Source organism: Acanthopagrus latus, chromosome 13, assembly GCF_904848185.1.
Source record: "Acanthopagrus latus isolate v.2019 chromosome 13, fAcaLat1.1, whole genome shotgun sequence".
NCBI lineage: Eukaryota > Metazoa > Chordata > Actinopteri > Spariformes > Sparidae > Acanthopagrus > Acanthopagrus latus.
In genome coordinates, this window is record NC_051051.1 from 672,808 (window position 1) to 697,128 (window position 24,321).

Sequence of the window (24,321 nt, forward strand, 5' to 3'; positions counted from 1 at the left end):
ACCACAGCACATGTGGCTGGAGAGATCCTTGTTGCCATGTAGTCCTCACAAACCATCTCCGCTGCTCTCATCAATACACTCCATCAAACAGACGTTTTACTGTGATGTATGAAACATCAAGGAGGCTGTTCTCCCCTCTCGTGGCCACGCACAAACACACACTATCTCGTCCTGTCTTCTTAGATGTGTGGACATTGAAAATGACATCTGTAGTCTGTCTCAGTCCACATCAAGGACTGATACGTGCACCGTGTTTCTGAACAATGCAACCATCTGTATCAATGCATTTTGTGCATTTGACAACACATGCTCTACAGCGTGTGTGTGTGTGTGTGTGTGTGTGTGTGTGTGTGTGTGTGTGTGTGTGTGTGTGTGTGCCAGAGCTGAACATAACAGTGCAGCTACAATTTTCACCCAGCACTCTGGATGCAATGTGTGACATTTCAATAAGCAACATATCCTTTGAAAAATGAAACAGCAGTTATTAGATAACAAGAGCCATGATGTATTATATCACTTGCCGCCCAGGCACTCATAATAAGCAACGTTTGTAAAAAAAAAAAAAAACATCAGCCATTCTGGCATGTATTCAATCTGTCCTCACGTTTTTGAATCTGAAGTCATGTTAATCTGCTGTGTAACTGTAGAAAATAAATCTGACAGCGATGGATCACAAGCTGCTATATGATGTGTGGGGTAATTATCAAACTGACTGAATGTTTCCATTGTCGTTCCTAAGAGCCTATTATTACATCTACTCGCGGTCTGCTCGGTGGGACGGCCTCTGTGGAGGTGCCTCGGTGGCTAGTTTACAGTGAACATAAAGCTCTCCTCAAAGACAGCTATAGTGTGCCTCTCACTCTCTTTCTCTGTGGGGGGAGGAGGAGGCTGTAAATCACCAGGATAACTGCAGTGGCTGTGTGCATGTAAGTGCAAGGGAGGCTGTCATAACAACAGTCATAATGAGCATCAGTACATAAACTATATCGATAGGGAGAAAGAGAGAGTGGGAGAGGATGAGGAAGGAGGAGGGAGAGGAGGCAGAGAGTGATACAGGAAGAATGATGTCGGGTTCATGAGAGGAATGTTCTGTGCTGCCGAACAATACAAACAGATCATTATATCTTCACATTCATACTAAAGAATGTGAGAGCCCATTATAACTAATAACTAATATCCAGTTCCACAGAATGCCTCCCACTGTGTTATTATTTCTCATTTACAAGATTTATTGCTGAATACTTTTCCACTGATCTTGTTAAACACACAAGATTTTCAATACAAGTTAGTCATTTTTTCAATCGAAACACTCAGAAATCCTCAGAAAAAAGTTTCAGAAAATGTGCCTCCAAACAACTTCTGTTACTTTGTGATGTCACAGTTACACAGTCACCGACCCCAGGGGGGCAATGGTTGTAATAACAAATGAAGTGCTGATGCAGAACCACAGTGGGTGGAGCCTGCTCAGGCCTGTGCGGGCCCACCAATCAGAGCAGACTGAAAATTTCTGGAGGAGGGGCTTAACAAGACAGAGCGCTGAGACAGATGGTTAATGGAGGTGCTGCTCCATTGGAAGACATGTAAACATATTTTATTAGACATCTGAAATAAAAGTATGAGCCTGAAACTGAGCATATACTGAACCCTTAAACAAAACGTCATTTATGTAAGACACCTGAATACATCTCTGTTGGACTGAAAATTAAAGTTAAGTTAAGTTATTAAGTTTATTCTTCCCAATGATTTAATAACATCTGATATATGTGCCTTTATCTGTTGAAATTCAATAAATGTAATACAGGTATGCTAATGAACAGGAGGTATTGCTGCTCAGCACACTGACACAGCTACACCACCTTCAAAAGTCTGTAAGAGAGCGCTCCACAGCCAGGAGCAGCAGAGAGATCATTTCTATTCACTGTGCTGACTCTGCTCACCTGACCTGCTGCCAGCATCACCACTCTGCAGAAACTTGTAGAGTGAAATGCAAAAGGAACAGGCTGCACATATCTGCCAGCACATTCTAAAATAAGTCTTCCATCTTCTCGTTGTGTGTCATGTGTCTGCCGACAGGCCTCAAATAGTTGTAATGCAAAGATCCCTTTTCAATTTGGTCCAGATTCAAGGCTGTAACTGATGTGCACATTGATTGGACAATGAGAGAACAGTTAAGGAGTTGTGGAAGATAAATGAACAATGTTTGTACTGTGCTTAATGAAAGTCCCTTCTGGCAGTCAGGTCATTAAAAACTTTACATTTGATCCTTTGTTTGGTTTGTTATATTCAGTATGTCACTGCATAAACAGTCTCAATTTGAAAATATGTAACTGAATGGATTTGGGTTGAGCTCAGGTCGCCTCGGCTGCTGGCTGATTATATCTCCTTTTTAAAAATTTAATCTCATACTATATCTTGATGAAGGCGAATAAAACTTCACTCAGTCACTGGATGAGGACACCTACAAGTTATAACATATAAGCTCATGATGAATGTGTTGGTGATGTTTAATGTTTGCTGAGAGGTGAAAAGACCAGCAAACAGTAACAACTGCGCTGAGATGTGGAAGTTTAAATGGCTGCTCTATCATATGAATATCCAAGAGCTGACACACAGAAGTTGGACTTTCTGCCACAAAAGACTGCATTTTCCTCGCCGGTCCAACACTACAAGCTCTGTGTTCCTTAATTGAACACTTAATCTGTGTTAGTCCAGCCCACAAGCTCTGCAGGTGATGTGCTCCCAAATGTACTCAGGCAAACTTCAAGTTTGTGTTTCATTACTGAAAGGTCACATTTTACAGCCGGAGTCACTGTGTGGGCAGATTTCTCAGACAGCGGCAAAGATTCAGACAATGATATATCTACAGTATATGCTTGGTCAGACAGCCCTTCAGGCACCCACACTGTGCAAAACCTCATATTGGCATTTCATGCCATGGGTATTACAGTTTGAGTCTGATCTGATTTGACTGCCAGGGAGACTCATGAATGCCAAAATGTGAGTCAGTAACAATCGCTCATTGCTCAGATTAATGACGAGGCCCATAGTTTGTGCTTGTCAAGACTTTCTCTGCACATTAAGTTGCCCTTGAACATGTAAAATCTATAGCTGTCTCGTTCGCCATCAGTATTATAGGAAAACTTAAAATCCAATTTCCGTATGCTGGGTCTTTTCCAAACACATCAGTTTGAACACTTGGAAGAACAACAAAACAATTGGAAATCAAGACGAAAGTAGAAGATGCCCCATCTGCCCCCTCTGACCTCATCAACCACGCTCATCCTCCAAGCTGCCCTGTCCACTAACTCCTCCCGCCTCATCCCCACCCCCGCACCACATGGCCGCTCTCTGACTGAGAACAACATGCAAACAAATATTGGACTGATTTTGTTGGACTTCTACGAGCCGTTCTAAAAACACTTCCTTCTCTGTGCTCTATCAAAACAACATCTATTTTCTGATCTGCTGTGTTAATGTTTGATCAGGTTCAGGTATAAACCACTAATATGCAGATACTGTCCTCCCACTTTCCAGCCAGCTGTTGGTGGGGTGTTGGTGTTGGTGGGATTTTTGTCCAGTGTGAAAGCAGAAGTCAGCAGGGTGTTTCTGATATTACTGTGTTGGTGTTGTTCCTAGAATATAATAGTCAGTGTTGTTGTAGGACCATCATAGCTGCTAGGTGGCTGGGGTTTGTATCCTGAATGGAACATATTAGTATAACTTTCTTCTCCCTTATCATTTTACATTTCTAATTTCTTTTTTGGTTAGGTCAAGGGCACTTAAATACTCAGGAACTAATATACTTGATGGGGTTTGGTGAAGTAAATCACTTGGTTAGGTTTAAACAGTCATGTCAGTGTTAGGGGAAGGTTTCGTTTAGTTGTTTGAGACGATAACTTCTAACATCTGTTTTGCACAGGAGAGTAAGCTGTGACATTACAGAATGTAATGATGAGTTGTGTTCAGTGATGGTCCTGGAGAAACATTAATGATGATGTCAGAGGAACGACAGCAACAACACGACGGCATCACATCATTCTGGTAAAACATACAGTAGTTCATACAGAGTATTTGAACAGATGAGTGGTGCTCTTGTTTTGTTTTTAGTTTGATGTGGAAGATGAGGTGGGGGATAACTGAACAGAAAGTAGGGAACAGATGAAGTACAAAGAAAGAGAGAACGCTGGGGAGTCTTAAGATCTGATGGGAGAAGAACGAATGGACGGGGAAGAGAGAGGGGTCAGAACTGGTGACAATAAAGTGAGTACTGGTTATATTTTTATCTATTTTTTTTCTTACCACCACCATTGAAGCTAGTTTCGTGTCAGAGCTGTGGAATGGTGCTGTGAGTGTGCTGGGGGGATTGGGCTGGGGTGGTGCTGCAGAGGGGTAAATGAAAGGCACTGGAAAGCTCAGCGGAGCAGGGATGCAAATTGCTTTTATTCTCACAGCTCTTCACTTCCAGGCTCTGATTTCAGCACCAGTGATGACCTCCCTCTGCTACTCGCTCTGCCCCCTCTTTCATCCCTCTCCTCATCTGCCACATCCACTTCCTTTTGCCTCTCTTTCATGTTATTTTTTTCCCATTTCATCTCCCATTTACCCTAATTCCTTTACATGAATCTCCTTCCATCGACTTCTCCCTGTAGCCTCCCCTCTTTCCTATATTCTTACTCCATCTCTCCATTTCAATCTCAGAGGAGTTCCTGTTGCATCCATTTGCATAGCGGCAACACACTGGAGGTGAGTGTGAATGGCTTAGATCATTACCACTAAACAGACTCAGCCGAGGGAGCCGTCTAGAGAACATGACAGGTGGTTGGATCAGCCTCTGAGGTGCTAGATGGGTTTTTGAAGGGCCCTGTGAAGCATTCACATTTGAATATCTCGATCTCAGAGCTTGCCGACAGAAGGCCCGGGAGTGCTCATTTCCAAAAATGGCACTAAATGAACCAAATGATTGATTTAGAGAAGCTGATGGGCAGGATAGTTCACATGTGATGTAAAACTGAACTGGAATAGTATTTTTCCTTTTGAGAAGGAAGAGGTAAACCCAAAAGAGGTACACGTTGTTTTAAATTATTTCTATAGTGCACTGACCTTGAAGAGTGGGACTGAATCCTAAAGCAGCCTGCCTCTCCTCTTTCCTCTCTGTCTGTCTTGCTCCCCCCTCTCCTTTCTGAAACACCTTCAGTGGGGAGGAAATGTGATCCTTGCACCACTCAGCCATATGTCCATACGGCACTCTATCATCCAGCTACTTCAGGTCCTCCAAAAAGCCCTCCAACAACAAGTGGCTTTCAATTTCCTGTCTCATACGGTCCTCATGCCGTCAGCGACAGGGTATGAGGAACCTGGCACAGAGCACAGCATTTCCAAAGAGGCCTAATAATAAACATGCCGATCCCCACAGAGCTGAGTGACATATATTCCTCATTCTCTGGAGATCTGTGTGAGGCGTCGTCAGGATTCGGCTCCGTATCTGGAACAGCTTGTGCACCGCATGTAGTAAATCTGCAACAGGAAAGCATACCGGCTCTGCTGCAGGGGTTTCATTTGGCCCATTTGCTCCGGGATAAATAATGTCAATATCTTTTTAACACATCAGTCAGACTGACAGCTGAAGCAGAAATGCATTAAAATGCATATATACAACTGGAGGGGCACTTGCACAGAGAAGTCCTCACCGAGGCCAAAAGTCAATTCTTCTAACAGATGCGTGAGAGCAAACCTCAGTTAGTATTATTGTCCTTGTGGAGCATAAAAATCAAATATTCTTTGTTTATTGCAGACAATTCACTGGGTTGGAGAGGAAATCTCTGTCACTACACTGCAGAAACAGGTGACTTATTGTATTCTGACTACATGTCACATTAATATCAAATGTTATTACATACGTTCAAAGTAAAGACTTACATTTAATGTAATGTTTTGTTGAGTAAATGTGAGTCAGTTTATTTTGATGAAGGTCAAATGCCTTATCCAGGTGCTCTTTATCTAATTCATAGATAACACCACACTCACATGGAAGAGTAATACCTACCTACATGTGTTTGTGTGTGTGTGTGTGTGTGTGTGTGTGTGTGTGTGTGTGTGTGTGTGTGTGTGTGTGTGTGGATGTTTTCTGGTCACTCAGTGAGAGAGTGTATGCCTTTTTGTGTGTTGTCGGACTTGAAATTGAATTCCCGTAAGGACATTACTCCGAGCCAAGCTCTTAGTCTCGGTACACTTTATGTATTTTTCTTCTCTGGAGACCGTCCCCCCAGTTTATGGCATGTGGGATACTAGATGACGGATTTCAATAAAGCCCAGACTCGTGTTTGTTTACTTGTACTTCGTCTAGCCGCCCTTTCCATCATACTACTCCTCTCTCTTTCCCCGTGTCCCTCATCCCTCTCACCCTGTATATATATCCCCCTCTCCGCCCGTGCTCTTTCATCATTTACTCTGGCCTGGACAGAGCTTTCAAGAGAGCTTGCTGCTGAAGGTGAATCAAATTTAGAGGAACCTTTTTTTTTTTTTTCCTCAGAGCCCTCCCAAAGCACAGGTTCGCAGCTTTGCCAGTTGGCAGTCGCGCAGCTTAACTGACTACATGCAATTTATTGGAGTTGATTGGAGCATCTGCAGGCCCTTTTGTGTCCCTGGAGAGGAGCAGAGTGGAGTGGCAATTCGGAAAGGGGGACGATCGGTGGGGGGTTGATGGGGAAGAGAATAGGAGAGGGCAGAGCAGGACACAGATTATTAGGGTGCTTTTGAATTCCACTGGAAGACAAAGAGGGAAGCTGATGGAGGTTTCACTCTTGGCTGTCATTCACATAGAGGAAAAGTTAACTGGGCCAAAGAGAAGATGGGAAAGAAGTTCAACTTCTCCAACTCCTCCTTGATATCATATGTGTGTTTAAATTATGCTTTTCAGCTATATCAGCTTTCCTATAACCTGCAACATTTCTGCCTTTTTGGTGCCACTGAAGCTCTCAACAGCTGTCCTTTGACTACCCCACATTTTAGATACAAGTACCCGTACGCTGATCCATTAGACGAGTCCCACATCTCATGCATTATGGAGGTCTGGGGAACTGAGGAAGAAGCTGATTGCTATTCAGACAGAGTGCCCAGAAGCACACAGCACATCTACACATTGTCAACAATGAGATAATGCAATACATGCACAATGTGGATCGATGGCACATATATACAGAGCCTGAGTGAGTACAGAAAACTGGTTATCAGCCTACACATGAACCACAAATCCAGTTTATGCAGGTGTGTCTGTGCGTGTGTGTGTGTGTGTGTGTGTGTGTGTGTGTGTGTGTGTGTGTGTGTCTGTGTGAGTCTATTGTACAGTTTGTGCGAGTCCAGATTTGATGGCCTGCATACAGTTTTTCCTTGAGCAAGGACACCCTTGAAGAAGCAATATCTCCTCACAGTTGGGCTGACCTACAAGAGACACAGGGGTGCTTTAGGAGGGTGTCAGCTTTAGAGTGTGTGTGTGTGTGTGTGTGTGTGTGTGTGTGTGTGTGTGTGTGTGTGTGTGTGTGTGTGTGTGTGTGTGGGCGCACATGTGAGCATCCAACAGTGGATGTCAGTGTAATAAGAATGGACCGGTGAGCCAACAGAGGACAGGGAAATCATTAATTGAAACCACTGAAGTTTCTGACCGACCACAGCTGGCAGGACTGAATATGAATCATCAGATCTTGTGTAGAACAGGAGGAGGTGTTGTTTTCAAATCTAACTAATATCTATCAATGAGTCAAATTTAAGCATTTGCTCAAAGAAAATTTTTAAATGAATTAACTTTCAATGGAAAATGTATCCGTATCCCTTTTCAGGCACAATGCTATGATAGAGGCACATAACACCTTTAAATGTGACCTGCTGCTCTCTACCTGTTGTCTGGACATTTGTGATGTTGAGACACGACACACCGGAGAAACTAAAAGGAAAGGTAAGCTCACTTATTGGCAGTGGGAAAGGAGTTGCCTGTTTTTCAAAGTCCTGCACATACAGACTAATGTTGGTGTAAAGCTGCATCACATATAGATGATCACCTCTCTGTGGCCTCTACAGCAGCACTGACAGGTAGAAACAGCCTCATCCTGTAGTGTCCCATCAGTCGAGCCCACCTGCACTGAAATGTGACTTAAATTTGGGCTTTGCAGTTTATACTGTATCTGCAACATTATCTGTAAACTGTTAAGTTTTCTTGAATGCCACTTTGCATCTTTTTGAATACCAAATAATTTAATTGAATTTACCTATCACCTATTTACTCTATGTCAGAAGATACTGTGGCCTGACAAAGGTGCACATACACATTATTCTCAGATTTCAAAGCTTCACCCTAAAACATGTTGAACAGGTTGGAAGACAGTGAAATTAAAACATGCAATAACAAATAACAATAATTTGATGTGAGCATCAGGGCACTCTTGTCAGATGGGGGTTTAAAGGGGAAAACTAAGGAAAGGGAAGGTGGACCCAAACGCAGTTACACACGGGAGGCAATGATCAAGAGGAACAAAAGGCAAGCTTTAATTTAGCAAAAACCGAATGCAAAAAAACAAGGCAGACAAAACGGGGACAAGAAACAAAGTAACAACCAAAACAGCATGGCAAAGTAACAAATTAAAGGCAAGACAAAGTACAAAGAAAAAATCAAAGTTCAAATCAAACATCAGAAACCAGAAATCAAAATCCAAAGAACACATACCATTCAGGAAGAGCATGGACAAGAGCATACAGAAACAGAAAACAATGACCAGACAAGGAGTGAGGGGAACACAGAGACTAAATACACAGACACTAATGACATGACGAGGACATGACAAAGATGTAAATCAAATACAAGAAACCAAAAACCAGACACAAGAACAAACAAACAGGAGTCCTAACAACTCTGGGATGACAGTGCATCTCACCCATACATCTCTGTCAACACTAATCCTCACAGTATTATTTGTTGTTCCTCTCCTCAGCTCACCCCAACCAGCCTCTTCAACTGATGAGAGAGATCAAGATTACAGACCTGGTGTTGGTTTCACTGCCTTTGGGGGAGAATAAAAATCTACCATCCTAATTTCTCGTACAGTATTAAAAACTGATCAGTGAAACAACAAAAAGTCCTTTTTGTACTCTTTGTTTAAAGCTTAAGGGCAGGACTGACTGCACATTTACTGCAGACTACTTACAATGCATTGTTCCTTCATACACAAATACAAAAGGATGCACAAGTGGGAGAAACTAGAGTTACTGGAAGGGAAGAACATGCCTGACTCGCATCTCATCCAGGTTTCCTTTTCACTTCATCTTTCTTTGAATACACTCCCACAGCTGACAATATAAAGCTGAATAATTAAAAGCGCTGGCTTCATCTTTAGCATACGTGCTGATGTAAAACCTTTTTAAGAGTACCACAGCTGCACTTGTTCTCAACCCCAAGAAGACTAGTTTTTATTTTTCTGATTTTCACAGAAATGTATACCTCAAGTTTAACTCAGATTGCATGATGAAGCACCACAATATTAGTGAAAGTACAGACAACTGGAAAACGTGAAGTGAAGCTAAAGCATCACTCAAACCAAGAAAAACTGCTTCATTATCTCTCTCCACGGCTCCCATCATCAGTTCTCAGTGTCATGTTCAGCGGCTGTGAAAACCAATCCACACCCGCCGCCTCCCCTGTTTGTCCATTATCAGCTTCTTGTGTTTTGACAAGCTGTGATAAAGCAGGATCTGGTCCTGTGCCTCACTGACAATTGGCAGTATGGGTTTTCACGCGCTGTGAAATCTGTGTGTTAGTGTTGGACATGAGTCAGACCACAATGACCCACAAGACCGATTGTTTGGTTTGGATGACATGAGAAAAACGGGAGAGGCGTGTGAGTGAATCTGTTCAGTAACAGTAAAGAACATAGAAATCTATACAAACGATTCAAAAAGACATTTATCAAAGACAAAGGCCTTTCAACACGCACCACTTCTCTTTATGTTGGCTTCTTATTCATACTGGTACCATCAAACTCTCCAAAATGGAGCTTTTTGAAAATGGTTTCCATTAAAACTGCTAAATAGTAAAAAAAATGAAAGACGTGATTGTTTATAACACTGACTGCTGACTGCTTCTTTAGTTCAGGTGTACGAGTGTGTGAGACAGATTTCAGATCTCTCTGAACGCTTATTTGTTCTGTCACTATAACAAAAGAGGTGTTTTCATTGACAGAACTTTATGCTGTGTCTGTTCATCTCTAGAACCATGGTTTGATTAAGACTCAGTAGACAGATGTTATTGTTGGCCTGAGTGAACAGGCAGCATTGATCCAATCACAATCAAATCACTTTTTAATGCCTGCACATCTGTCATCCATAAAAGGAACCAGTGAGGTGTGTCAGTGACATCACCTTTGTTGTGAACTCAGCTTTATTAAATGCAACATGTTATAACTTTGTTACCTTAAAAAACCTTCAAGCTTCAGAATCATGCTTGTGGCACAGTGTCTGGTAACTCACAGGATCACAGCATTACATTCATGTTTACTCCAACATACACGTGTTCAACATATAAGGTTCTTATGATGTCATGAGTTGTGTTTGTAGTCAGCACCTACATCATGTCTGACAAAACCTGGGATCTGTATTTTCACAATGAAGCAGTGCAAAATGCAAAATTCAGTCTGACAGGCACAATTTTCCTCAAGCTTGTCATCAAATTAAGTAAATATTTGTAAAAATGTCTGTATGTATTTCTGATATCTATCATAACCAAAAGTCCATCAATCAACTTAGGAATCATATATATGTTAATCGTCATTCGCACAACTTCTGTCTCATAATAATCAGATTCAGGTGTTTTCTATACTATCAAAGTGTTATAAACACTGCAAACAAGAATTGTGTAGCAACAGGTGCAAGATGTCCTGTGAATTATGTTACATAGCTTATATGTAGACCTAGTTAAGGCTGGGACACAAAACATGAAACCAAACAGACTACTGTAGCTGCACACACACACACACACACACACACACACACACGTTTTTGACCTCTGTTAGGTCACTGCGGATGGATGAGCTGAAATGAAGCAATCATACTCTACTCACACTTTATGGGATATCATACTGAGTGTGTCAGTCTGAACACGTTACCTTGATTAACAATCTAAAAATAGGTCCCACACAGTGATGAGTGTTATCCCCATGACACAACACAGAGGGGATGCTTACACACTCCAGGCAGCAGTGGTCGAGTGCCTGGTGCAAATAGTGTGCGTTCATAAAAAAGTGACTGTGGAAGTGTGAAAAGTAAAATCCATCAACAGTCTGTCAAGTATGACAAAAACTAAAATCGATGCCTGATTAGCCTCCTCATCTTCCTCATCCTCCTCATCCTCTGTCCCGGACCCTCACTGATCACCTGTACAAATATTAATAGAAGTTGTCTGATCTTCGAACAACTGATGGACGCACATTTCTTGTTTCTAAAATGAAACACGGCTACAACGACACACATACATACTGCAGAGACTGAGAGGAGCACAGAGGGTGGAGGTGCAGCAGAGGACAGCAATATGAGCTCGACACAGGACAGGTGTGGAAGTTATTTCCCTGCGATGAGCGAACGGCACAACGGCAATACGCTGTCAATTCCCCTCCGTTCCACTCTGCGACAAGAACACAAGATGCTGCTGTTTAAGTGGTTTAACAGACCTCCAGCTGCAGAGAACGGGCTGCTGTCTGATGGCCAAACATCCACCCCATCATTCACTGTCACAGGCAACAGTGAATCAGATGTCTAACTAGTGAGCTTGTGTAACCTGGGGGAATTGATTACACGCCTTCCTTCCCCTGACATTTACAGCTGTGTTACTAATTGTACAATAAGCAGTGTCTGTAACATTAATAATGATCCGAGTGGTACATCTTGATGATGCTGGAGCAGTGTGTGCATGAGTGGGCTGTGATGTCACTCCATCTATCAATGCTGAATGTTGCAGTCGATGGCCAAAAAGTCTTCCATATCTGTTTATGTTTAGATGATACGATCGAACACATGAAGAATCCACATGACACAAACTGTTGCTGCAGGTTCTCAGCGTGGAAACATTTTAACTTTACTTGAGTGAAGCAGTGCATTGAGTAAAATGATAAGATGAATGAGAACTGCATGTTAGCAGGTTGTTTACCATGTTCACTATCTGACCTGCTGGTCAACAGATGCATGTAGGTATACAAATAAACAGGCAAGAGGAGGAATGCAAATAATTAGCAGCATTTTTTGAAAGATAATTAAATGTCTAAGACAGAGTTCAGAGGTTGCACAGTGTGCTGGAACATGGAGCAAAACCAAATTGAAAGACTTTGACAGAATACAAAGCCAGAGTGTTGGCAGCTATGAAGCCTGAAGACTCGTGATGAGATTTAAGAGATATCTGCAGCGAGCACTGAAATAGTAGTGGCCTAACGCTTCAGTCACCATTCACACAGACATCTTTGTACACACAGCTTAAGAGATTTTGACTGCACAAAAACCTGTGCTAATCTTGTCATGGCGACAGCTGCTCCGGCTACCTCTCCGCCCTCCTCTGCCTCCAGTTTCTCTCACTGCTCCCTCTCTCAGTGTTCCTCACCTGCCCACCAGCTGTTGCTCTTGAGATTTCCTGGTTATGCTCCTCAACACCTGACTCAGTCACCTGCTGACCCAGCATAGAGGATTGCTCACAGTTTGCCAAACTATCTGTGTTTGCTTTACTGTTTAAGCCTCCTTTCTATTTTCCCTGACTATACAGTACCTGTTTATTTAGGGCCATCTGGCTGGCTTTTGATTTACTGCCTATCAGTCTTAGTGTTTTGGATTTGTTGGCCAACTGTTAGTCCACACAGTGCCCAAGTAAATACTTAGTTATTTCCAGAGTTTTTGTTCTCCGTATGTTGATCGTTGCACTGTGTTTGTGTCAGATGATGATTTTAGTATCACTTGTTTTGCATTAAATGTATTTTTTCCTTCCCTATATAACATCAATAATACATAATACATAAATAAATAACACCACTAAACATTCATTCAAGGCACATGATTCTGATCTAAACAGATTACTGAAACTCTACAGGGATGCACATGTATGAGGAATGCAAGTTGGAACAAGCTGGAACTCAGCACTCATGTCCTTAATGACAGGGCACTCCGACACACTGCCGGGACACTCCCACACTCTGCTGGGACACTCCCACACTCTATCTGGACACTCCCACACTCTGCCTGGACATTCCCACACTCTCCCTGATGAAGCCAACACTCCCGGGACACTCCCACATACTGCCAGGACACTCCCACACTCTATCTGGACACTCCCATACTCTGCCTGGACATTCCCACACTCTCCCTGATCAGGCCAACACTGCCAGGACACTCCCACACTCTGATGGGACACTCCCACACTCTATCTGGACACTCCCACACTCTGCCTGGACATTCCCACACTCTGCCTGGACATTCCCACACTCTAAACGTCTTCAAGAAACTGACACAAGTCCAGTTTCCAACAGTACAGCAGCTAGATGTAACCTGATCTGGATGACTGATGACCTTCATCAACAAGTTGGAGCATATAGAGGTGTTATCTTATCTCATACATTGCATCCACCCCTTGTTTGTCCACCATCCCTTGTGACTTTCCTCTGCTGAGTTTTTCTGTATTGGTATGTAACGTATACAACTCTGCTGGGACACTCCCACACTCTATCTGGACATTCCCACACTCTCCCTGATGAAGCCAACACTCCCGGGACACTCCCACATACTTCCAGGACACTCCCACACTTTGACTGGACACTCCCACACTCTCCCTGATCAAGCCAACACTATCTGGACACTCCCACACTCTGCCTGGACATTCCCACACTCTGCCTGGACATTCCCACAGTCTATCTGATGAAGCCAACACTCCCGGGACACTCCCACACACTGCCTGACCACTCCCACACTCTGCTGGGACACACTCTATCTGGACACTCCCACACTCTATCTGGACACTCCCACACTCTGCCTGGACATTCCCACACTCTCCCTGATAAAGCCAACACTCCCGGGACACTCCCACACTCTGCTGGGACACTCCCACACTCTATCTGGGCACTCCCACACTCTGCCTGGACATTCCCACACTCTGCCTGGACATTCCCACACTCTAAACGTCTTCAAGAAACTGACACAAGTCCAGTTTCCAACAGTACAGCAGCTAGATGTAACCTGATCTGGATGACTGATGACCTTCATCAACAAGTTGGAGCATATAGAGGTGTTATCTTATCTCATACATTGCATCCACCCCTTGTTTGTCCACCATCCCTTGTGACTTTCCTCTGCTGAGTTTTTCTGTATTGGTATGTAACGTATACAACTCTGCTGGGACACTCCCACACTCTATCTGGACACTCCCACACTCTCCCTGATGAAGCCAACACTCCCGGGACACTCCCACATACTGGCAGGACACTCCCACACTCTGACTGGACACTCCCACACTCTCCCTGATCAAGCCAACACTATCTGGACACTCCCACACTCTGCCTGGACATTCCCACACTCTGCCTGGACATTCCCACAGTCTATCTGATGAACCCAACACTCCCGGGACACTCCCACACTCTGCTGGGACACTCCCACACTCTATCTGGACACTCCCATACTCTGCCTGGACACTCCCACACTCTGACTGGACACTCCCACACTCTCCCTGATCAGGCCAACACTGCTGGGACACTCCCACATACTGTCGGGACACTCCCACACTCTATCTGGACACTCCCATACTCTGCCTGGACATTCCCACACTCTGACTGGACACTCCCACACTCTCCCTGATCAAGCCAACACTGTCGGGACACTCCCACACACTGCCTGGGCAAGCCCATACAAAGCCTGCAGCTCCCCTCCAGCTAGTTATAAGTGAAGAAGCCTCTATAAACGTCTTCAAAAAACTGACACAAGTCCAGTTTCCGACAGTACAGCAGCTAGCTGTAACCTGATCTGGATGACTGATGACCTTCATCAACAAGTTGGAGCATATAGAGGTGTTTCAGCACTTATCTCCTACATTGCATCCACCCCTTGTTTGTCCACCATCTCTTGTGACTTTCCTCTGCTGAGTTTTTCCGTATTGGTATGTAACGTATACATCTTCTATGTATGTTACTTTTTTTTTTCTTTGTTGCCAAGTCTTCTGGTTCAGAAAAAGGAAGCCAGATGGAAAAGAAATGGTCTAATGAAACGTTTATAAAAAAGAAAAATAGAAAACTACAGAGTGGGCTGAAAATATTCTGCCACCCAAGGGGCACCATGCAAAAGCCTAATAAATAAAGTACTAAAATAAATGAAAATAATAAGTTCCCAAAGGATAATAGCTTCAGAAGATATCAGCCACCACCTATATTGACCACAAGGTCAGCTGGAGTTACAGACTCTGAACTAGAGAGTTGACAGTGAAGAGTTAAGGGGAATGAATCACATTAAGAGCATTTGATTAATTTATAATCCAGAAGGACGTTCAGGTTATCACCTCAGTACAGTTTCCTTATGAGTTTACAGTCTCAGTCACTAGTTGACAGTCTTCCTTTGTACAGCATGATGTTCATTTAGTAAATTATGCTCACATGTATAGAAGAGTGTACAGTTAGTCCGACTATGTTACGTGGCAAGACGTGACAGGTTGCTACCATGGTGAGTCAGTAGCCCCACAGAGACTCTGCATTATCTCTGCAGCAGAGGTTCGTCATTTCTTGCCTTTGTTTGTTCACACAGAACCAGCAGCTCCAGCATAAAGCCGCACCAGTGTGTCAGTTCATACAGAACTCTGGCCCTGCGGGTCCAAAAGAGGATTGACGGTACACAACGTCTTTCCTCCAGTGTCCACCTATCAATCTCAGCATGTACCTCCTAATACTTGCTAGTAATACAAATCCCATATCAACTTTTTGAGGATGCTGTTTGCTGTTTGATTTTAAGGGTTTTGTCAACATGCAGTGTGGTTAAATGTATCTGCATCCATGCTTGTGCTGCACGGGGGATTAATTTGGTTTCTTCATGGCACATTTAAATGAGTGAAATTAGTCTCCGCCTCTGAGATTGTGAGATTGTTCTTGTGTAACTCTTAATTGAATGATTCCCACTGTTTTATATGATGACAGCAGAGTCAGTGCAGTGCAGTATAACAAGCTGACACTGCAAACAGGAAGGATAAGGTTAACCAATCATCTCATCTAAAACACAAGAGCTGTTTTCAATGATGTTTATGGTCTTAATGTCTCAACAGGCTGCTGTTTTCTTCCATCTTCACTCTAACTTTCCACATGCAGTTATTAAATGTGCAGTGATGTTCCATCTACAGTGCACTGCACCACTTAGTTTCCTTTAATGTGTTTCAAATCCTGTTTAAGCCAATTCTTAAATCTTGGAACTGTAGGTGGGAGATGAGTCTGGGTCGTCCTCTACTTACAATGTATCATCTTCCTAAGCAGTTCAAATTAATCAGTGCCGTTTTGTTAGCCTGGCTGTTTTTACGCATTGTATTTGCACGAATCCTGTCCAAGTCAAATCCTTGTTGAACCCTGGGTGAGTTTGACTCTGCGCTCTCTCTGTTACGTAATTCAGTTACTTCCAGGTAGCTCAATTCATACACCAGTTTATGAGGAAACATGACTGGAGACTGGTGAAAGTTTAGGATCAATGACTGTGTGTATGTTTGACAGACAGAGTGAACAAGGCATCTCAAGTGAACAAGTATGTTCATGTCTGCTCTATTCTGATAGCAAGCTTAATATAGACGGTGGATTTGAAGGAGACTCTACAAGAGTGACTCTAAAGGAGTAATTCAAACTTTTGATGCAGTCATTTTGAGTATTATAATGACCCTTTAAAGCTAACTGCTCTTTTCTGTTTTACTTTGTGCTGTACAATATCCCAACCAACAGCAACTCTTTGGACTCATGTTACATAAATCTGATAAACTGTATTTGTCCATTAAATATCAAGTTTATGTCTGGAGATGAATGCAGACCCCTGCTACTCACAACTTATCCCTATACGTAAAATGACTGACTCGATCGCTTGTCATCACAGATCACTGTTCCAATAAAACTACTTGGTTGGGATTAGAAATATTTGGTAAGGTTTAGGCAGGGCAGATGGTTGGTTAGGTTTAGGAAAAACAAATACTTGTCCATCTTCCACCGCACCACCAACTACTGCAGAAGCTGGAGGTCGCCACCTAACAACAAACGTAAATATGGGTCGTACTGACATCGCTGTTTTGTTTTACTTTATATGGTCATTCTTCTGATGCGGACAAACTCTTTATGAGTTTGACGACGATATAAAGATAATTTAGGACCAATTGGACAAAAAGAGTGCCCTCACATGTCTGCACATTTCAATTGAGTCTGCCACATTTATTTTTCACCCTAGAATTGAAACATGTTTCAGTCTGTGCACATTGCCTCTACTTACTCGTTAGTTACTATGCAACCACCATGTGTTTGGATCATTGACTGCAGTCAGCCAGATAGAAGTGTGTGAGACCAAACAGTGTCCCTGTATGATTTCAAGAAAGTAAAAGTCGTTCTTTATCTTAAAAGATTGATTATATCATTAATCAATGATTTAGTTTCATTAACATTACAATGCACTCACTTTTTTCCTCACCTTTGCCTTTACATACTGGGCATAAAATGTTTAAAGCCATGCCATTAACAGCTATTTAAATCATATTGATTGACTTATTATTTTGGCTAATGTCAGGCGCTCATCAATGTGCAGCTCCGCCCACATCCGCAACATAGTATTGATGGTTGCTGTGAAGTAGATTTATATACAACGACAGATGCAGACTTAATATCATTTTAAAGCTCTCAGGTCCGGATGAGTTATTAGTGAATACCACATAAGTGCTTCCTCAATCTTTCTTTCCTTGTACTATCATATGGCAAGCAATAATCTCTTTGCCTTTCAGCCAGCATCCATTAGAATGCATCACATTTGTATAACATATTGTGCTGGCCTCGTTTTGAGTGCTATCATGATGCGTTTACAGCAGACAACCCTTCAGAGATGTCTTCTGCTGTAAGGTGGAAAAAACGGGTACTAAAATGGGGGCTCTGAATTTCATAGTCCCTCTCCAACGATCAATAAGCTCCTCTTGACCTTTATGCACATCAATAATGGTATTTCTGCCTTTTGGAAGAGGATAAGAAGTGTAGTTCATCCTCAGATAGGAGTATTTCTTCCCCTGTGAAAACTGTTGGCTTAGAATTCAAGTGCTCAGTAGCTCAACCCAAAGCAAATACTGAGCCTTAAATGGCAGCAGAGAAAATAGAAATGAAAAGGAATCAGCTGATGCCTCCTCACGCCTGCTTTAGCAGTGCATGAATTAAGGGCTATGAAGCCACTCGCCTTGGGTTGAATGTCTAACATGACATTGGTATTCAGTGTACATATCCCTCTCTGTATGTCCACCTCTGAGTCATGCAGAATGAACCCTCAGCACCACGAGGTACATGACCTTCCCTCCAACACCAGCGCTGCTTCTGGCTCTCCACATGGTAACGTGTTAATGTCAGCACTCTCTTTGCCATCTATCTCTATCTCTCTCCCTCTCTGTCACATATGCACGGGTGAAAAATTTGACCCCGGGGTCTTACACAATCAAATCCTGTCCTTTTTCACCCTAGAAGGCTTTGGGACTTTGGCTCTGACACCCAGGAACAAGTGACCTTTCATGGGTATGTAATGAACACCAGCCATTGCCTCCTCATTCTATGTCTGGCTCCAGGCCTAAGTGGCATGTAATGTAGTTTTCTACATGGTATATGACTCAGTAGTAGAGCAGAGGTAGAACACCAGTCATCGGTTACTGCTGATTTAAGAGGCTTCTCCTTCACTAAGAACAGGTTAGCTGTGATGTCCAACACAGTATTCACGTGGCAGCTAAAATCCAGAAAATGTGTTTATATTGAAACAACTTTCAAACTAATGTATTAATGCAGGGGTGGTTCATCATATGGACAGCAGCTCAGGGCAGCCTTTGAGGAGCATCCGCAAAAAAAAAGATGTTTTCATTGTTTGCATTAATGTCATCCAACATGCTGGTGCTGGTGTAGCGGTGTGGAGGGTGGAGCAGATGGTGGCCGAACAAAGTGCAGGATTGTGACATCAGACTCTGTCTGTGGGAAGATTTAGACAACGAAAGCACTTATGTTAAGGGAAACGTTCAGGTCATGAAATGGTCATGACATGTAATCTGTAGGATTCTGAAAGTCAATAAATGAAAAAAAAAAAAAAAGTGTCTATTTACCTGCTTCATGTAGACCAAAGTGACTGTTTCTGAATGCTGTAAAAAGTACCCAGAAGTTATACTTGAATAAAAGATAGTGTATTAAAATATTACTTTGGTAAAAGTCACAAGTCACCTGGTAAAAGTCTTCAAGTATCTGATAGAAATGATAGAAATGTACACCAAAATTAACTTCTAGCAATAAATGTACTCACAAAAGTGATTTGTGTATGTGTGTATATATGAAATAGTGGCCCAGTGGCCAATTATCAGATCTGATCTTCATTTTTTTTCTGATTGTCAAACCAGCCTAAAATAACTAAATAAATTAAACGGCAACATGTTAAAATGACAGTTGAGAACATGAACTCAATTTATCAACTGTATGTGATGAAATAGCAGTTGTGCCATTATATCTACTGTGTTTTAGAGATATGTAGTGAAGTAAGCATGCTAACCAGCTCACCCAGTCCAAAGCTCTGCTGATATGCTGCCTCCTATTTGTTTTGAGATTGAATTTGACAGGTTGCCAATTGTTACATATGGGACTTTTAAAGTATGCACTACTTTGGCTGTAATGCAACATGCAATCTGAAGTTCCTCATTTACCTTCAAAATGCAGTGGAGTGGAAGTATAAAGTAGGTGAAAATGGAAATACAAGTACCTCAAAATTGTATAAAATTGTACAGTAGAGTATTTGAGTAAATGGCCAAACATTTCATCGCTTCTATTTCACACTGTCTTGATGCTGCACTGGGACATAAGAACCGCTTTCACGAGAAATACCGGAGAGGACTTCATGCTCTTTGAGCAGCTCACGCTTGAAAGCTTGCATACTTAGTTTGGTGACTCATATAAAGTGAGCTAGAGGCCCGTGTTGTTTCTAAATGGGTTTCTGCTCTGTGACATTGGTAACAAAGTGCTAAAACAGATGGTTCAAGATAAACCTCTTTGCAGTTCCTTATTTTAATGGCCCCTCTGGAAAAATCAAATATAAAAATACAATATGTTTTCACCCGTTTATGTCTCTGCTTCTAATGTGAGGTCTTCAGCGGGGAGTGGAGGTGGTCAGGTGGCAGGAGAATATGTTGTTAATATACACCAAAGCATGGATGTCCCGCTCCACCATAATGGTTAATGGGACACTGTTGAATGCATCCCTCAGTGACATCTCTCCATTATCCTCTAGCCTCTTCCTTATCAGCTCTAAAAAGAAAGTACACAGGGTGGTTCTGTCCCCGCACCAAAATAAGTGGCAGACAGGCGGCCAGATGGGGGAGAGGAAATGGAAGAAAGGAAAGTGCTTCTACACCAGCTGCTATCCTGAAAAGTGGTTACATTTATAGGAAGGGGAGCAGATCAAAGATGCCGAAACCATTTACGCACACATGTGGCCTCTTCTTTTCATGAGACTCCAATGGGTCAGGTGGTAATGATTCCCCCCTCACATTAGAGGGTGTTTAGTGGGCCAAACCTGACAAAAGAATGGGATGATCAAAGACGCTGCTGGCTTTGTGTGTTTGGATGGAGAGCGGGATGTTTTTTGTTCGGCCATGTGTGCGTGCGGGTGTGTGTGTGAATAAAAACGCCGGTGCTGACGTACTTCTGGGCAGGAGTGATAAAGCCGGGGTATACTCTGTGTTTGTTGTTCTGAAGGTTGTAGCGCAGAGGAGACGATAGCAGTGAACACAACACACCTGCACTGTCCTGTTGGCTCACTTATAGGACACGGACCATGTGTATAATAAACTGCTACACCTTCAGGCCTGGCCGACGTACCACGTCAACGATGGTGTAATGGTAATATAATAATATCATAGGTGTCATTTACACTGGGGACATTTCTGAAATCAAAATTATATTTGGTAAACAGTGTTTTGAAAACAGTTTGCATGGGAACATCAGCATCAGCACCTGGACTGAAAATGACTCCACTGATTTGGGTTGGAAACTGTGACATCATCACAACCCTGGACCTTAATTTAAAGGGGTACACTGAACTGTCCACACACCTAATGTTACGTATAGTTATCTATTCTATCATACCCACATTATATTGGATGAAATTTCTCATGTTGACAGCTTTAAAAAAATCCACACATTTATGTCCCCTTTGCTTTTCAACACAAAGTGAATAGAGTTGAACAGTATTCAAACACATCCTTTAAATAAGCAGTGAACTAAAAAGATCCCAACATGGAGTGTGACACAAATATTAATATAACCTAAACGAATAAAACAAATGAAATCAAAGGGGCATTTTCACAATTAAAACCCAAAATGTTTATAATTACATTATTAATGAGTTAATTCAGAAATAAGCTCAGAAATATTAATTTTCATAAATGAATAAATGAGCTGTTCTCAGAGGAAAAGAAGTTCCCAGAACTTTGTTTGAAGCTAGAAAGGTGGCAGGGTCCGCCACATGTTAACAAAGTAAAACAGGATGTGTTGTTCTTTAACATCACTTTGTTCATTCAGTCATGAAAACAAACACAGCTTGTTAATTTAGTTTGTTTATGTAGAAAAAAATCAGTCGATAGTGATATTTCTCTTCTGAGACAAATGTCTACATAATGCTCCTTTAAATCATAAAACCACAACAATTAAAATATAGACTGTTGAGCTCAGTTCACAAAAACTCTTTGGAAACACAACAAAAATGATCTACTGATAAAATAAGATAAGTATGATGCACTGATGCAGCCTCAACACAATGACTGAACTCTTTCTTGTGCTATATCAACATTTCTGTCGCACATAAAAACACTTTCTGCTTTAAAAAGTTCTGTATGAACTGAATGAAATGGCTCTTGTGCATTATGTGATTATGTTTCTAGATTTAGCCATTTGCATAATACTTAAGCACTTGATTCTTGTAAGTAAATCCCATCTGCACTTACAGTAAACCTACTGTACTTACAGCACTCACAATGTAAGGCGGCTCTCAAGCTCTTGCATCGGTTACACAGGAAAAAACATCCCTTTAATTAAGAATCCAGTGACACTGTGGAGGGCTCTGTAGACCTGCACTGTGTGTGTGTGTGTGTGTGTGTGTGTGTGTGTGTGTGTGCATGGGTCTTCTGCATAAATACATGCAAATAGACATTTGCATCATCTGTTTTCTCATCTCATCTGTACACACCAACACAGTCCACAGGAGCACAAAGATAACAACATGAGGAACAGCCTTTGGGTGCTGCTGCCAAAAATACATCTGTGTGTAATCACTCCCTGACATCACAACAACATGACTCACATCACACCAGCAACGCCAAAAACAACTGCAGCAGCAGGACACATCTGCACAGAGAGGATGAAAACCTGCTAATTCCACCAGCAGAGGTCAACCGGCGGGAGGGAAGAAGAAGAGAACAAACAGCGGATGACAGTAGACCCATCAAAAGCTCATTCGCTTTAACATTAATGTACATTTTGCTCACCTTGCCAGCTGTGTCTCAGTGTCAACAGTGACCTTCCATGGTGACAAAATGCATCCTTGAGTTAGTGGACACTGAGGTGCAGTTCTACCCTCTCATCACTAGGAGGTGCACTTGTATGAAGCAAAACTTAATCTCCACTGCTCACATCCACAGCACCTCAACTTCTCCCTCAGCCACCGCTTCTATCCGTCACACAGCAGCCACAGCATGAGGCAGCACACAGGACACGCTCCACGGACCGACACTTCACAGGTGCATGACAGTGACAGGGTGGATGGACTTTAACCCCTCTCCCCTAAAGAAAACACTGATTTTGAGTAAAGTGAGTGATGCTTGTCTGTGGAGCTGCTCAGAAAACAGAGCGTCCATCTGTGTCACTAGATCCCAAACCCCTCTGGAGGTTACATTCATCAAGCCTCGAACAAACCGATCGTTGCTTCTGAGCTCTCAAACCCATAAGTCGATGATCGGAGCGGGCAGACGGTTACACAGAGCTGCGCTAACAGGGGGTTCCCCCGGCGTAGGGGAGGGAATCTCCCCTGGTGGGTTCATGCATAGCAGGGATCGTTAGCCCAGAGTGTGCACCTATTGACAGAGCAGAGGTGATAACGGCCTACTTACCATATTGACTTCTGATACCATGTCTATGCTGGCTATGTCTATATTCATTCCCACTCCAACCGGGGGACCTGGGACAGATGAGAACAGCGGTGAGCAGCAGAGACACTGGACATCAAGTGCAGCCTGAATGAATGTGAGTGACTCACGAACACAAGTGTGCGTGATGGGAACACAGATTAACACTTGTGAATTTAGCACTTGTCAGCCGGATGATAGTTTACAGTGTTCATTTCGGGTGGGATTAGATGCGCAGAGCTGCAGAGAAAGTGCTGGCAATTCCCCTAAAAGTTGTTGACAGTAAATCACCCAGCCCTGAACGCATCACGTCGCCAAAAATAACAGTGAAAGAGAAAAACTGCCAGTTAAATGTGTTGGATTCCAACAGACATGCTCTGGGAACTGACCACCTTCCTGCTCTCGGGATGTTTCATCCAAATCAACGAGCTGGAGTGTTAACATATATACATATATATTCTTATTACAGTTTAATCGTCCACATCTGCTTTGCCTCGACTGAATCGTGTAACATGTCTCAGGACTGTGTCACCTGCTGAAGCCCGAGAAGAAAACATCTCCTTTACTTTTCCGACATGTTGCAGAGAGCTGGCTGCGCCCCGCTGCTGGAGGCGCTCTCAGCTGTCTCACTCCGGCTGACAAGGAGCTAAATTCAGAACAGAGTTGCTTCATTTACCTCCGAAATCTGGCCTGAGTCGTATATCATAACCTTTGAGCAGCCTGTCCACCGTCTCCTTCACCACAGACATATTGCTGGGGTCGTTGGCACCGACACTGTGGGAGACAAAGGAAAAAGAGGAGAACAGGTACACAGCAGAATTACAAGATGAGACATTCTTGATCCAGAAAGTGTCCAAGTCTCTCCCATGCCTGTCTGCACACTTAGTATCAACCGAGTGGAGCTCTCCGACCCTCCGCTT

The 24,321-nt window shown here is 42.8% G+C and overlaps 1 protein-coding gene across 2 annotated transcripts in view; it reads right to left on the reverse strand.

Annotated features, from left to right (window-relative positions):
• The window catches only part of LOC119031956 (gamma-aminobutyric acid receptor subunit beta-2), a 62,369-nt gene that overhangs the window by 36,444 nt on the left and 1,604 nt on the right, over positions 1–24,321 (reverse strand). The window contains exons 2-3 of one of the 2 annotated variants that reach the window (XM_037120805.1): positions 24,078–24,175; positions 23,387–23,454 (exon numbers count right to left, since the gene is read on the reverse strand). In XM_037120805.1, coding sequence (XP_036976700.1) covers positions 23,387–23,454; positions 24,078–24,175 — 166 coding nt within the window. Of the gene's footprint in view, positions 1–22,765; positions 22,813–23,386; positions 23,455–24,077; positions 24,176–24,321 lie in introns of those variants that run through there. The other variant, XM_037120806.1, reaches the window with a different exon arrangement.